Source organism: Salvia hispanica, chromosome 1 (assembly GCF_023119035.1).
Source record: "Salvia hispanica cultivar TCC Black 2014 chromosome 1, UniMelb_Shisp_WGS_1.0, whole genome shotgun sequence".
Taxonomy (NCBI): Eukaryota; Viridiplantae; Streptophyta; class Magnoliopsida; order Lamiales; family Lamiaceae; genus Salvia; species Salvia hispanica.
In genome coordinates, this window is record NC_062965.1 from 16,716,664 (window position 1) to 16,733,238 (window position 16,575).

General features: G+C 35.0%; 1 protein-coding gene across 7 annotated transcripts; it reads right to left on the reverse strand.

Moving 5' to 3' along the window:
- Nucleotides 1-1,916: 1,916 nt before the first annotated feature.
- Nucleotides 1,917-14,434, reverse strand: LOC125222084. 7 transcript variants are annotated; one of them, XM_048124533.1, is made up of 23 exons: nucleotides 14,316-14,434; nucleotides 14,104-14,205; nucleotides 13,883-14,031; nucleotides 12,154-12,216; nucleotides 10,943-11,277; nucleotides 10,779-10,875; nucleotides 10,561-10,638; nucleotides 10,399-10,458; nucleotides 10,220-10,324; nucleotides 9,855-9,965; nucleotides 9,387-9,428; nucleotides 9,174-9,266; nucleotides 8,401-8,567; nucleotides 7,219-7,505; nucleotides 7,012-7,133; nucleotides 6,844-6,886; nucleotides 6,661-6,752; nucleotides 6,420-6,468; nucleotides 5,733-5,803; nucleotides 5,270-5,389; nucleotides 5,053-5,150; nucleotides 2,849-2,894; nucleotides 1,917-2,158 (listed from the first exon to the last, which is right to left on the reverse strand). In XM_048124533.1, exons 3-23 carry the CDS (start codon nucleotides 14,018-14,020, stop codon nucleotides 2,111-2,113), a joined length of 2,265 nt encoding a protein of 754 aa, XP_047980490.1. In that variant the 5' UTR covers nucleotides 14,021-14,031; nucleotides 14,104-14,205; nucleotides 14,316-14,434; the 3' UTR covers nucleotides 1,917-2,110. The 7 variants fall into 7 exon arrangements, 6 of the variants coding, with proteins under 6 accessions (XP_047980490.1, XP_047980483.1, XP_047980476.1 ...); XM_048124526.1 differs by having other exon boundaries at nucleotides 14,104-14,208; nucleotides 14,316-14,427; XM_048124519.1 differs by having other exon boundaries at nucleotides 14,104-14,242; nucleotides 14,316-14,388.
- Nucleotides 14,435-16,575: the final 2,141 nt, after the last annotated feature.

Sequence of the window (16,575 nt, forward strand, 5' to 3'; positions counted from 1 at the left end):
TGAGAGAAAAGAACAAGAATGATACTCCTACTACTTCCTTTTGGTCTTTTGAAGAAGTTATGAATGCTACCCTTTTTGTTGCCTTGGGGCACTCAAATTCCATTTCACACACACAGACACACGCTCAGTGTGTGTCTTTTTAGAGAGAGGGCAGTGGGAAAAGAGCCTAGATATGGTCTAATCACTGTCAAATTTGTTATGGGGCTACCAAGATTCAAAGATTCAATCTTTGGTAGTAAATGTGAGCAATCCCAAGGCTAAATTGTCCCCCACATCATCAAACCCCACACCCCCTCTATTTTTTTACTTCATATTTTTGTGATTTTGCATTCATATAATTTAATGTTGTTTCATAGATTTGTGAACAATGGTTGCATGCGCTATATGTACTTGGAGCATGAATAGAGGGCTAGTTTTTATCTATAAAGTTTGCTCAATTCATGTAGTCCAACTCTATCTTCATAGAGTTTGGGTCTAATAATGTGTTCTCCACTCATTCAAGATTCGGAAAATAATCGGTGCGTTTAATTTTGGCATGAAATATAAAAAAAATGGTGTTTATAGTGAGCTATAGATAAATGAAGAATAAACTCATAAATGAGAGAGATTAAAAGATTGTTTTTTTTTTCAAAGAATGAAATAACTCATTTAGCTCGGGACGTCCAAAAAAAGAATTAGACTCAATTAAATTGGGAATATTAATTTTATGTAAAAATGACTGATCCAGAAACTGAAAATTACATGGCATTCCATATTAAAAATGGAAATGAAATATTTCATCTATACTATTGGGGTAAAAAATAAAAAAAGTTGAAGATTTTTCTGGAATTGAGAGAACATATTTATGTCCCATGGACCATCATTATATACACTAGTTTAATGTTTTCACACATATTGCATACATAAATATACATACATATAAATTTATTTTTTTCTGTCTGATACATCAAATCAATACACTTTATTCATGAGCAGCAAAAGGTGATGTCCAGAGATATAAATATTAAAAATTGATTTTGAGCATTTGTCACAATGTGCAACACCATTAATATTTTTGTTATTCTCATTGAAGTTTTGGCTTCTCCCTCATGTTTGTCTTCTGCAGGGCATTCATGCTCAATAAATCCCAACTTTTTTCCTTTTAACATTATATTTTTTTAACTTTCCATGGTGTAAATTTAATGGACCACATGAAATTCTCTCAATTTATTGAAATGAATCAACAAACAAGTCTCTATCTCAATTGTTTAAATTTTAATGGACTACATGAGATATTTCATGTTCTTTAAGAGATAGATTGAACATGATTATATTAAAAAGTAGTATTTCTCCTATCCTATCACCTTTTCAATTGAATATGAATTGATCAATCAAATTATAGAAATTATCAAATTGCCTTATAGTATCACCAAATGTCTTGCAGTTGTATTCATTTTGAATGTCTCGAATTCAATGAGTTAGTTTCTTTTTAGCAAAATTAAACCCTTTTTAATCTTTCTACTTTATTCTCTCTTCTACTTTATCATCTCCTCAATTATTTGTTTATTCTCTTCACTCTCACTAAAAATCATTTTCTTAAAATTATAGAAAAACGAATAAATGTAATTCAGATTTTATGTAATTTACAAAATTACTGACGTCATTAATATTATTTGTGGTTCTAAAATAAAAACAAATATATAACACAAAACAAATAATGCTCCTACTATAATTGATAACATGAGTATTTTTCATCTATTAGACCTAATTCTAATCTCAAGTTTCAACCTCATTGCACTCTCCTCTCCTGTGCTTGGTTTTTTCTCTCTAAAGTCCCAAGAAGGCAATTCATCATGTCATCAATAATAATATCATAACTTCACAATCACATATCTTAAATGTATGTCAAAAATATTTCAGTGAAAAAAGAGAGAAAAGACCATCAACACCACCAAAAAGGCTGTAGATGAGACTAAAATCTGTATTTGAGCTCCATACAAATGTCAAGAAATCTAAATTGCAAGAAAACAAAACACTCCCTATACCTAATCGAATCCTGTCCTATATCTTTTCGATCAGCACAGGTGAAAAAATTGACAGATGCACAACATAATTAGGTTTATACAAATGTTTACTTGCTAAAGAATATGCTTCTCTTCTTCCTCTTCTTCTCACCAGCCTGCAGCATTATTTGTTGGAATAGTCATAAGGAGACTCTACCATAACAAATTTACATATGTTTTCTCAAGTTAAGCAGCCATGTGCACTAGAAAACTTATATAAAGTTTTCGATTGATTTTGCATCGAAACCCCATGATTTTTTGTATACCAAGTTTTGATAAAACCAATCGGTTGCAGGAGAGTTGCAACAACCATTACATCTACCTTACACACAAGCTATTCTATCTTTGGCAGTCACACCAAACAGGGCTACACGAAGTCGAACAACCTTAGCTTACATAAAATAACAGAACAAAATCAGTTCATAGCTAATTAAGGAGTTGATACTGACAGTTATTTTGCAGATATTACTCTACAAAATAATTAATTATATTGTTCATGTGAGCACACAATTTGGTGACTGGAATTCGAAGGATTGGTGGTTATCATACAGAGCGTGCGGTGAGAATTGATTAAGTAAACAAAGTTTTTTAATTTAAATTATCCACCACTAGCAGGACAGGCCATAAATCACAAAACTTGCGCAGAACTTGAAGAATTCAAACGCTTTCTGTCAATTTCCTAAGGCTTTCTGGAAAGAAGAGCTATGAATTATGATCAAATTTTGCTTACAAGTAGGACATGTACAAAATCTGAAAAAACTCTGATGTATGGTTTATGGAAGAAATGAAAGGACTACGAAATGTACCTTTAAGATGAACAACCGGAAGGTGAGAACAATCGTGTCTCTTGAACTGAAAATTTTAAAAAGAAAAAAGAAGGATCAGGCGATGAATTGGAAGAACACCACAATAAACAAACTTGCTCTCTGTATTACTACGAATGTAGAAAATACACTTAACACGTCTCAACAACTAATGATATCAAAAGCAAAAGCTACATTTGATAGGATGCCGCTCAGATGATAAGATAAAAGAAAATCATAGTGCCTTCCAAAGCAAGGGGATATCCTCATACCTTATCAATGTAAATAACAAAAAGAAGAAGATGCCCTACTAAAAAAGTGTTGATACATTATCCAAATGCAATTGTTTAAGCTGTATTGGGAAAAAATATTTTTCCGTGTATTGTAGAAGTACAAAGGATTCCCTATACATAGAGGGTGCATAAACTAGGTTATAAATTACAATCAAATCCAAAAATAAAAGGATCTATCTACCATATAAAGAAAGCACTCAAATATCTAAACTTTCCAACAAATTACAAAAAGATTAACAAGCAAAAAACAGCGCTTGTTATGTTGCATATGCACAAAACATGTCAAAGAAAAGGAACCCTACTCTAAACTACAGCTATAACAATACAAATATGAAGGAGAAGATTGACACAGAACCAATAAATGAGCATGATCTGACAAAATTTGAGGTAAGAGAGTGACTCTCGTGACAGCAAACACCGCAGTCTAGAACTCGCCCAACTGCACACGATGGAAGCGCTTGAAAAGAGACCTACGCGAGCCCACAGGAGACTGACCCATGAAAACTTGGATCAACCAGCTGACAGTCAGCAAAATTCAACACCTCACGATGCCTATCAACAGTGCTGTCCCGCCGCTCATCTACCATCAGAATAGCAATAAATCACCCCTGCGAGCCAAGGATGGCCATCTTCTGGGTCTCTTTGGGGATGGAAGGTCATCCTTGGCTCGTTAGAGCGCCTCGACCGTGTGCTGTTTGTCAAGTCCTAGACTGCGGTGTTCGCTGTCAAGAGGATCACTCACATACCTTGATTTCATCAGATCATGCTCCTTTGGCCTACGGTTAGTAACAGAAGTTCCACCGAGTTCCGTATCTCTCCAAAAAACGAGGTGTTTCGTTTTGATGCACGATTTCAGGTTTAAATAGCTTAATGCTTTAACGGATTTGCATAAAACATTTCACTAATGCAAGCCCACATAAGTTGGGAAGAATATACAAACTGCTGTGATCATGGCAACATTGAACATTCATAATGCTAAACTATAGCGGCACTGCAATAATTTATTTGTCCTTTTTCTAACATTAAGCATGTTTTATATCCCCAACTTTTAGCATTTTTCATAAAATAACCTGAACTTATATTTCAGTTAAAACCCCCAACTTTATGATAAGTGTCATCTTTGTCTCGTTTGACATAATCCGGCGATGAAAAATGAGTCAGATTCTGCGTGACTTATAATTTAACTGAGGCGAAGCTTTTTCTCCAGGCGGCTAATTATGCTGTCACCAGTTTTCAGGGTTCTCTAGACAATGTCCCCAAACAAACAGGTCATAAACCAAACTTTTCCAAAAATGGAGGGTTTTTGAAGAAATACGTTAAAGTTGGGAACACAGCACATGTCCTAAAACAAATAAATCCATCTAATTAAACAATTATCCAACCAAGAATCCGGTGAATACACCCATTCTTCCGTTGCGTAAATCAAATGTTTCAAAAAGTTGGGGTAATCCGACCATCACTTTCAGTGTGTAGCAAATTCTTACCACCCTTTGAATATTTGGCAATTCGGACCACTCTCAGAATATCCAAGCGCCGAAGATCAACCATGTTAATTTATTAATCCATGTATGCTGTAAATTGTGAGGCATTGAGCACTGGAATTGTCTCCACAAGTCGGATTTTGGGCGGCCGGATGTATTTCAAGGTGGTCCCAATTACAATACATGGAAAGGTTGGGTACAAATTTGCTACACTTGAAAGTAATCTTGTATACCAAGGTTTGGCCTAAGGTGGTGATTTAATTTGCAACTAACCTTTTCTTAAAAAAATTTAATCCAATTTTGTTATCTTCTTTTTTCCAACCATATAGCAGAAAATTTGTTTTCTTATGAGCACAGCAAGATAACATCAATCATAATTTCAGCCTGCCAAGCATTTCTGCATGATAAGAAATAACCATCCACCGAAACTTACCCACTTATATCTGCCAAGCTCTCAACTCTCAACATACGTTCAGTACCCTGAGAATCACCTATAATGAACTCTGTTGGACTTCCATATGGAATAGAGACCTAAATATAGTACATAAATAAGAAAATTCAGGATACATGTGCACAATAAGGAAGCAATATCAAACATACTAATTATTAGAGACTGGAAAAGTAAAGCAAAGGAGATAGAAGATACATACAAAAGTAGATGATGAAAACTTCTCGGTGACTACAGTCCCATTAGGACCGCTACCTTTTATGCTGTAACCATCCCTTTTAATCGTCAATGTAGCTTGCTCCCATATATCAAGATATCCACTCTTCAGAATCGAAGGATAAAGAAAACAGAAAAGAGATGAATTAATAGGGCCCTTCAAGATAGAGGTCTACAAGCAGTGAGATTGACATCAGCAAGGTTTAGATAGTGTTAATTTTTTGCCGCACTCCTCAAAGGATTTGCCTCATTAAAGATACAACTCCATATTTTGATACTCTTTAATTGACCTTTGTGCTCTATTTAATAATAAAAAACTACCACAAATTGCTCTCACACAAGATGCTTCTGAAGATATAATAATAAACCACGATAATGGAGCCAAACCTAATTAAATTTTTATTAAAACGAGAAGATAAAAAATTGACGTTGTGATTCATAAATCATACCGACAGCGATATCTTGTAAGAAGCTTGAGCAGCATAAAGGTTCCTCTCTAAGCACCTTTGCATTTCAGGATCTGCAAAAGAGAACTTAAATTACTAAATAGAGTAAAATAAACACGTTAGAGTTCACGGCAGTAAATCTTTACCAACTAATCAGAAAGAATAAAATCACTCGTAACTGATTAACTAAGTACTGAAAATGTGTACTAAAAACAGGGTCTGGCCTATATTAGATACCATTTTAATTTTTTTTAGTAACATTTACACAACTGTGCACCTAAATATATGTCTAACAGGGAAACCAAGAATAGAAAAAGCTTTGGAAAATTTCTCGCATAATGCTCATAACAGACAAATTCAATCACCATGAAATCGAGCACAGCATTAAGAAATATACTAGTAAAGAAAAATAACTCATTTCAGCATGCTCACATATTTAAATAAGATTGAAGAGGTTAGGTAACAATTTGTAAGGGAGACTGCTTTATTTTCAGTTTAAAACCTTGGGAATATGTCTAAAGTAGATGCCACAACTACAAGCTTTTCAAATTAATTTCTTGCCAAGCTGGCTCAATGTGAAGTTTTACGAAATACATATTGTCTATACTCTATAATGCTAAGCAAGTCTGATATCCTAAACCTTTAGCATAAAGGCCAACTAAGGTTATGAATTTATCAGTATTTCATTACCACAAGTAATTTTCCTGTGCTCGTTGGCAAAGACCTTCACAAGTTCACCCTGAAATGCCCGAAAAAAGGAAAGGGACATCAGATACGAGCAAGTAAACCCATCAGTATTTGACGTCAAGCACACTGATAAACATAGAATTAATATTTATTTGCCAGCTACTAGTCAGTTTTTCAGTATTTCCAGCTACTAGCTAGTTTTCCCAATCCAAACTATCTAAAACAAAATAAAGGACTATAATACCTTCCGTTTTCTATCATCTAGTGGCTGTACTTCAATGGCCAGATAAGTATCAACGTCATCCGCAGTAATAAGATAATTCGGTTGTTTTGCTCCTGTCAAGGACAATACATAATTACATGATAGGGATTATCTTAGAGAAAGAACTAAATTGAACTAAAACCTGGATTACGCTAAAATGAGTACCATCAACATAACGAAAAGATCCATCTTCCAAATGCCGCACCCACTGTAAATTCAAGGGAAACTTGTGTGATTATGACAGAACAGGCATAACCTACAGCAAATCAAGAAATGGTCTGCTACTAGTGCCAAAAATGACAAAAGTTTTCTACAGAATGAAAGTAGAAGCACCTCAAAATTGCAACTGGTTGTTCCATTAATGGAGTATCCGCATGCTTGTAGTTGCTGACCGGGAAAAGCTTCACCTGAAATCTGGAGGCCATCTATTGCCGGTAGAGGATCATCATCAGCAGCTGACCAACATTTTCAATTTTTAGTTCAGTGACAACCATACCATGATCAAAGCAGTAAGAAAACTGAAATCAAACAAGTGCAGACCCTCTGAGAATGACGATGAGGGTTCCTCCAGAACCGGGGGTAGAAAAGGAGAGAAAGATGAGTTGGGATCATCCATAGAAGTCGTAGATGCAGTGTTGGAATTCCAGTTAGCAGATGGCTCTCTATCACTCAGAAGTCCTCTGTTTTCAGGTTCGTCCGACTCACTACTTCTAACAAGGTCACCAAATGTAACTTTTTTACTAACTGTAGCTTCACTATTACGAACATTTTGCGGATCCACCTGGTTGTATGCAATCTGTTGAGCTATTTCAGGGAATGCTGTATTCCTAAAAGAACACAAATGTACTTTTTAAAACTCAACAAAAGTATCATGAGAATATTATCGCAAACTTACAAAGGTCACCAGACAACAATTATAACTCTCATCTTTGCAATAAAATAAGACCACATTTCAGTTCTTCATGTTTACATGATTTACGGAGAATTGCTTACATTGATGGTGTGGAGAGCACAACTATATGCAGATAAAAAAAAATTAAACTGCTTATGGAAGTGGAACAACATGATAATTGAGTAAATTATTTCTACTATTAGATAAATGTCTTTCTAAAGAGAGGTTGTAACTTGTAAGAGATTAAGAGTGATCATTAAATACACAAGAAGTTGCAGAAATATTTTTTGCCAGGGCAAGATATGCATAAGAAATCATAATTACGATAAATCAGCTATTATTACTAAAGCCAATTCAGTCAGAAGTTGACAAATTGTCCTTATTACTAAATCCAATTCAGTCAGAAGTTGACAGATTGTCGGTAATAAATCAATTTATCCAGTGGTTATACTTATCCAGTACTGCCCCATTAATATAGTACTATTCTTATTCTTATATCCTTATAACTACTTAATCCACACTTTAAGAGTGAATATGACCATGCATTCCAACTATAAGAGACAGCAATCAATGTTTCCCATTGGAGTTCTGGTGCTGAATCTAGGCATTAAAACTTTATAAAACACATCACCAGTACAGAGGACTGACATTGCTCAAGCATTCCAAGTTGCAGTAGTTTCTATGCGTTATAACTAGAGAGAGCGAGATATCTGTGTTCCCACTCCAAATGACAAAAAATGACAAGAGAACATTTATGCAACTAGACAGATGAAGGCAGATGATTGAGATAGCATATATACTTTTATAGTTAGAATCTATTTCAGCCAAACCTGCTTCCAAGAGGTGGATGCCTCCCCAACTCGTGCTCTGGGTTCTTCAAGTTCTCCAGCCCACTTTGAGGAAGACCTAAAATATCCATTGTAGTCTGAGAATCTGAAGATGGCATCTTTCCATCAGAATATGTTTGTTGAGGAACCAATTCCAACCCCTTCTTTATCTGGCAGGGAATTCAAGATATGAGATAACATTCAGTCTAGACTACCATTCTAAATGGAATTTATGCTTCTTAATGCCTGAATTGATTCACAATTACATCAATTATTATCAGTTAGGTACAAAAATTAGGATCTCGATCCAGGGACTACCTTTCTGTTGAGACAATTGAACACTGAACACAGTTACAACAAGAAAATGGGAAATTGAAACTGAGTTGTCAGAATGTTTTTTCACTAAGCTCATCCAGAGTCCAGACAATTAATAGTCTTTACAAACTACATAAAGTATACTTATGTCCATACATGAGAGAATCCATAACTAGAGAATATAAAAACATGTGATGACTAATAATTATTGTATATGCATCTCTCTACCACTTCATATCCCAAACCAGTTTTCTTGTGTCCTGCCACTTCAACCCGACTAAGGATATTACATCCTGCACCGGTCCTACCATTTAATCTCTCTCATATCCTGCCATTAGAAACTCAAGCACCAACTCAATCATTGCAGAAGCTCTTCAATCCAGTTGTCATTAATCTAAAAGGGTGCAATGTGCATCAAGCAGGTTTTTGTCATTAAGTAAGCATACTAATGTAAACTATACCTCATGAGAATAAACAGGTGACTGAGTGATAGTAGATGAATTTATATCTGAACGCCAAGGTGCAAGCTGATACTCTGATTCTTTCACTTTCCCCTACATATGAATTTACCAAACAAATGACCAAGAGAAAGAAGATGAAGAATGCAAATTCAATCATTGGCATCTCCATGTACGTCCCCTTCAAACTAATCATTCCGAGCCTCGAAAACATACCTCAGTCACAAGAAGCTGTTCTTGTAAATGTCTAAACAAAACCTGCAAACACAAGATTTAATATAAGTCAATGGGAGAGAGTGCTCTAATTTAGTATTCAACCAAATCATTACCAATTTATAAACATCTAGAATATAAGTGTAACAGGTCCAACAAAAGAATATGAAGTACCGACTTATAAACATCTAGAATATTCTCCAGTGTCCTTATAACCAAAAACAAGAGCACAACCACTCCCAACACCATTCACACCACTTGAATTTAATTATGAACCAAACAAAGGAGAACGAAAATATCATCTAGCAGATAGTGTCATAACCCTGTAAGACCTTGCTTATCATTCACTTTTTTGCAGATGGCAATGTGACCTTATAGACTGCACTAAATGAGAGCTCATCTGAAGTACAGACAAAATTCTCTGCAGGCAATGTCATTAAGACAAATACAAGAATAACCTGAAGGGAATACCTTGACATTACTGACAATGGATTGCGCATCGGCAACAGGTGGTTGAAGAGAATACTCCGCAAGAAGAGGCATCAACGAAGTCACAAATGTTGACCTTTCTTGTTGTGTGGCCTGAAAGAAAAACTTGAGCCTGAATACATGTTTAGCTAACATTTGCAGAGAGGGAAAAGCACAGTCGAATTTTTATTTGAACTTTATTATGCAGTTGATATAACAGATACAGTTGTACAGGTAGAAGTAAGTTTCCATACAAGTTTAAGAAATTAACTGAAGTTGCATCAAGACTGATAATAAGCCAAAAGTAACAAAATCTGTACACAACAAGCATGAGTGTTAAAACAATAGTATTTAAACGATACATATACCTGTAAAGCATATGTAAGACGAACATTCTCCTCCATTATGTCTTGTCTGTAGGAAATTGCTTTAGAGGCAGCAAGAATGAGATCCTGCTGTTGCTGATCAAAGGCCTATGGAAAAGAAAATACAAAGATTACATGATTTTGAGAAGGTATTATAAGCAAAAGCAAAAAAGACTACTTACCAGACGCATATAAGATATACGCTTATCTAGGGCATATTTCTCGTTGCGAATTTGAGATTCCTAGTAAGAAAATTAGATAAATGAATCAAATATATGCAAAGACACAGCCAAGGTTCAATCAAAACAATACACAGAGGACTGAGAACGATCTCTCTTTCCTACCTTCATTGAAAATTCTGTGAGATGCTTCCTTAATTGTGCAATCTCCTCTTCATGTTCCCGAATCTGTACTACTATATCCTACACACAAAATAATACAGGAGAAATATATATCAATACTTATGAACATATAGATGTGACCTCAATCTCATTGTCAACATTTTGGAACGGCATTAGCCAGGGGCAATCTGAAATCATAAATTATTTAAGTCAAAAGATACCTGCTTTGAAGAACCATTATTGTTAACATCAGCCACAGAAACCAAATCCCTTCCTGAATATCTTAACTCTGGATCCAGATTGCCTTCTAGCTGGTTCCTACAAAAGAAAAAATACAAATTACAACCAACGACATGCATACACACCACACATGCGTCTGAAATACCTGCTAGGGGTAGATGTCATAGATGGTGATATAATCTGAGCGACACCAGAATTATCTGAAGATGCATGATCACCATGTATCATGTTCAATGATCCATTAATGTTGTTATCAAATTGGTTCTCAACATGCATTTGCATCACGTGATCCCTATTACTTCTGCTAACATCTGTTTGAAGAACGGAATCTGGCATGCCATGTCCAGAATTGATGGCCACATTTCGTCCTGCTAGTTGATTTTCTAATTGTAGAACTAGTTGATCAGCTCTACTTGGTGAATTAAAATGTTCAGCCCATCCACCTGATTGATAATTTTGATATTTTCCGTAACCCGGTTTCTACAGTCAAAATCAATCAAATAAAGAGAATTAAATATTGCCAGCCTAAACAAAATGTGCATCATGAACTTAATCTAGCCCACATAGAGAAACAACTCCATACATAATGGAGAAGGTTTAGGGGCTCTGAATTTGACAAAATTTCTTAGAAAAAATGTTTAAAAGCCTTCTGTTCAGTAACATGCATCCTCCATGAACCCTTGGATTATTCAGAACTTCTTTATGTTCACTTTCTACCCAAAGACCAAATAATCTCAAATACCACGAAAGAAAATATCCGAAATATTACTAGATTTCCCATAAATAAAACCAGGGGAAAATGTTGACAGAGAGTCGGAACTACCTTATTAGATAGAGAAAATGAGGAGAAAATGCTTCCGTAACGTTAAGTCAGCAATACAGGTAAATGAGCCATAATGTATAATTGTGTGTTCAACATACATGAAACTGTATTTGTTCATTCCACAGCACATTCATGAAATGGCAAATAATCGCAAATGACACATGTATTGTACAAATCTTATTTAGTTTTCTTCCATAAATCATCTAAAATTCTACATGTAATCTTCAAATTCTTCAAGAAAGTCAAAACATCATACAGTATGGTGATACATTGCTGACCTCTAACCCATATTACCGTGTGTCTATTTTTGGCAAGCAAGTTAACTAATTATTCTTCTATGCTTGGGGTCTAAATATTCGTTTAGTCGTTTACGCAATCCAAAAGTGTATTCTTTGACATGTGTCCATAATTCTGAGGTAACAATAAACCCACATGGCTAATGGTACAAATAGAAAGACAAAAAGGTAAAACCTAATCAAACAATACTTTTAGACCTAAAATGATTCATCACACATTCTTGAAAGAGCTCTTACATAGTTTTCAAGTTCCTCATTTTTTTTCTGAAGCTCAGATCTCAGACGATTATTCTCTTCCACCTGTAAAAATGAAAACAAAACAGGATAGCTTTCTTTGTACTGCCAAGTTTAACAAGCTTATAAAAGACATATAGCAAGTTCATAACTTAGAATAGAGTGGAGTTGCAGGAACTCTAATGAAACCATTCCCTCTAAGTAAAGCATAGATGTTGGAAGTTAACTAAAGGGATGATACTGAATAATTGTAGTAGTGAAAACTTATGGGTTCCAAGAGTCATCTTGGCAAGAAGGATGAAAGCATTTATGATAAGAGAGTACTATCTAGTATCATATTGGTAAGAATTCAAAATTACTTAATCAAATTTTCAGAAATTGAAGTGCTCCAAAATCCAAATCAAAGTTCACTTTGCTTTTCCTTAATTTCCACATAAGATACTTGTCCCAACTGTGTTTGAAGTATTTTGTCTACCCAATCTTTAATCTCTATTACCCTTAGTGTGCATCAAGTAGTAACAGAGCCAATTAGTCTTGTGAACTAAACCAATATTGTCCTCTTGGTGAAGGCAAAGAACGGAGCATGTACAAAATCCTCAACTGGAAACTGTGAGAATCAATGCTCCCAATGAGGATATTCAGCAACATGCAGATCAGATGAATTTTGTGAAGAAGAAAAAAAAGGGGTGTGACCATTACACCCAAGCCAGGTCTAATCGCACATGTAATCAAGAATTGTGTATCAACGTAGAATTCTCTGAGCTTAATGGTGTGGAACAACTACGGTATGTTTTAACCGGTTAAATGAAGTATATTAACTGCATACATACCCCACCAAACTTCAATTTTGAAGCAATAACTCCTTCCGTCCACAAAATTAGTCTTTGGGTTGTCTACAAAAAGTAGTCCTAAAGATCATTTTAAAACCTGTGCCAGAAGCTCCTCGGACATTTTTTACTGACATAGAGAGTACTTGTTAATTTTAAAAGGTAAAAATAACTGTGTTTATATTGCAAATGTATTTAGTTTGTCCTTGCCATATTTACCAAACTTTGTAAAATGTAGTAATATGTAATCGACAGGCTAACAACGTTTCACACAAAAGGAATCATGAGTTATCCCAACTGTGCTTTTTAAATTAAATTATTATAATATTACACCTATCATCGGCAAATCTATCTGCCGCACTATGCTTTTAGAAAAACGGTAATTCATTGCATGCAGTTGTGCTATAAGGCAGCAAATATAGTGACACTTCAAGATAAAGTAGAATTGTTTTTGGATTACTGTATTCCTATTTTCATACTGAGTCCAAAACTTAAGCGAGTGGTAGTTACTTCACGGACCAAACCTGAATCTACATTCTAGAACAATATAACTAAGAAAGTAGTAATAAATTGTTAGCAACTCTGTTAGCAGGTCATCGAATTCCAATAGAGGCATCCATCTAATAAATGTTAAACCAGTTGAGATTTTGAAAGTCGTGTATGGCGAAACAGCTGGCCACGAATGATAAATTTATCCTCAGCTGAGATCAATGCAGCAAAAAAATGGTTCTATCTTAACTCTAGGAGATCGAACTGAAATTCAATACTCGAGCTAACATGTTGAAAGGACAAGCACAAGATCAAGTAGGCAATAATAAATTGAATTAATGATATTACATAAATTTCACTTGCATCGAAACAGCTGGCCGCGTATGGTATAGATTAACTGAAATAAATAGGAATACCTGCTGCTTAATTGTGGCTTCAGCAGCTTCGACTGCTTTCATAACCTGAAATAACCCATCATTGCCGTTGATACTGTAGGGATCATTCACCGTCAACCCTGCAAATCGACTTTCCAAATTGCCTTCCTCATTCTCCATGACTCCTTGTCCTTCAAATTGTGCAGTCTACATCAGTAAAGGGAAAATGAAAATGAAAAGCAATTTCACTACATATATAAAACCTGAATAGTTGGAAGAAATTGCAATTTTGCCACTCTCCAACCGCGAACAATCCAATCACATTTTTCCACCCATTGCAGCTGTGCGTCAACTCCTCTCAATAGCTGCTGACAAATTTGTACTCTTTTTCACTTCATACCGCTGAATTCCACCGAATTGATAGCAGAAAAACGAGGTATTTGCAGCTAAGCGATCAATTTGAAATTAAAAATACCTCTAGGAGGAGGATTCCGAAGGAATTGAGAAGAATAATTTGGAGAAAGCCGGAAATGGAAGAAGAAATCGAAGAGGGATGATTTTGGTTGCAGACAACGAGAGAGATATGAGATCATGAGTAGAGAGAAAAAGAAGAGATATTGGGCCTTGCTTAATTCAGAAGGTTGGGCCCCTCATTAATTAAATAAAAAAATAATTGGGCCTCGGTTGTGTATAAATAAACAACTCATCGACACAATGCCAATCATTAGGTTTCTCGTTATTTAAAATTTTAAAAATAATAAAAAATTCTGGGAAATTAGTCTCTAAAATCATGAACTTTACATAAAATTTGGTATTTCCCATAAACTTTGAAATTGGTATATAATATCACGAACTTTGCATTTTGTTTGGTATTTCCCAAACTCACTCAAATAAGATATTTTCATCAAAATCTTATTTAACGTAGGCAACCGTGATATGTTTTATAATATTTTGAATCACTTTTTTAAGTTCATGACATGTAGGATAAAAAGTTACGTTGAAAATCACGTTGATTTAATTGTGTGAAGTATGATGAAAAAGCCTCACAAGTTAGTCAATATAGTAATAGACATGCCGTGGGAAATACCAAACAAAATGCAAAGCTCATGATATTATATACCAATTTCAAAGTTCATGGGAAATACCAAATTTTAGGCAAAGTTCATGATTTTAGAGACCAATTTCCCAAAAATTTAAGAGAAAACATAAAAGCTTCTGATCATTTTTTAAATTTTTTATTTTTTATTTTTTATGAATGAAAATTGCTGCTCAAAGTCAGGAGTTGGTAATAGATTCACCGTACAATGGAAATAGTTGCAAAACCATAATTATATAACAAAATAGTAAAACTAACATAGCTGCAAATCCAACGTAGCCGATATCTTTAACCGAACAATCGCCGACAATGACAAGGAGAGACACAAGTCTTCATCGTGAACCACCCAAACCCTGATCAGTGACCAAACCATCAGCGCAAGCTCACACACACAAAGCTCCGACCAAAAGAACACCAAGTTTAATAATCGTCAAGATCTCAAAAAAAAAAAAACACTAACTCAATATTTCACTCAAAACACTCGTTCACACTATGAGAGGGCGGTGAAGCGACGCGGGCCTTCGCCAGATCATAGGGCAGTGTTGACCCAATAGGCAATTTGGGTTTGGGTTTAAGAATTGGGCTTTGAAGATTTGGGCCAAATAAAATATTGGGCCGAAAAGTCTAACAACTTCTTTCACAAAAAATTGCATGCTTTTGGCTTTGAAAATGAACTGGAAATATTACTACTACAAGCTTGAGTTTGCCAATGCCAAGATATGCAATTATACATTTTCTAGGTTCAATTATTTTTTCAGGTTTTATAAAAGTTAGATCTATAAATATCCTGTCTTGTGTATTTCTCTCTCTCATCTAATTATTGCACATAAACCAGATTTGTGCTAATAATACAAACCTAGAAATATATGTATGAACACTCTCTCTCACTGTTACACGAAGAGCACACATACCGACATATACCCATAACGTTATGAGTTTTAGAAAGACCAGCAAAATGGCAAGTGCGACCCACATAAAAAAAGTATTGAATATAATAGATATACTCCATAAATATCATCACAACTTGGAAGAATTTAACATACAAATATACCATATCACTCTTATCTGATAGTATTTGATGTCTTGAATTATCCGGACAAGTTTTCAAACGTCCTCATTATCCACGGCGGGCTCATACCAACACTTTGTGGGTCACTCACACCGCCACTTCAAATTGGCTTCCAAACATCCTCTTTAGTCATGGTTGACTCTACCTAGTGGGCGGCTACTCCGAGTCGCCATCTTGTCAATGAAAGCACAAATGTTATGTACCAAATAGAGTAAAGGCAAAAACTGATCCTGAACATTATGCCTATTTTATGATTTTGGTCATATACTTTATCTTTTGAATTTTTGCATCATGAACATTTCAACTCGGATCACAATTGGTCCTACACTAACAATTCTGTTAATGTTTAAACGATTTTAATCCGATTTTGACCGATTTTTAAACGGTTTAAACCCGAATGAGACTGTTAAAACCATCAAAATCGGGTTAAAACCATTTAAAAATTGTCGGAATTGTTAGTGTAGGACCAATTGTGATCCGAGTTGAAATGTTCAAGATGCAAAAATTCAAAAGATAAAGTATAAGACCGAAAAACATAAAATGGACATATGTTTAGAACCAGTTTTGGCC

Excerpts from the sequence above, each read along its gene's own strand:
- LOC125222084 (XM_048124533.1), bottom strand. The coding sequence starts at position 14,020 with ATGGAGAATGAGGAAGGCAATTTGGAAAGTCGATTTGCAGGGTTGACG. Across the intron at positions 11,278-12,153 it reads ATGAGGAACTTGAAAACTAT|AAACCGGGTTACGGAAAATA; the intron begins GTAAGAGCTCTT and ends TTTTGACTGTAG. Across the intron at positions 5,804-6,419 it reads GCACAGGAAAATTACTTGTG|ATCCTGAAATGCAAAGGTGC; the intron begins GTAATGAAATAC and ends TCTCTTTTGCAG.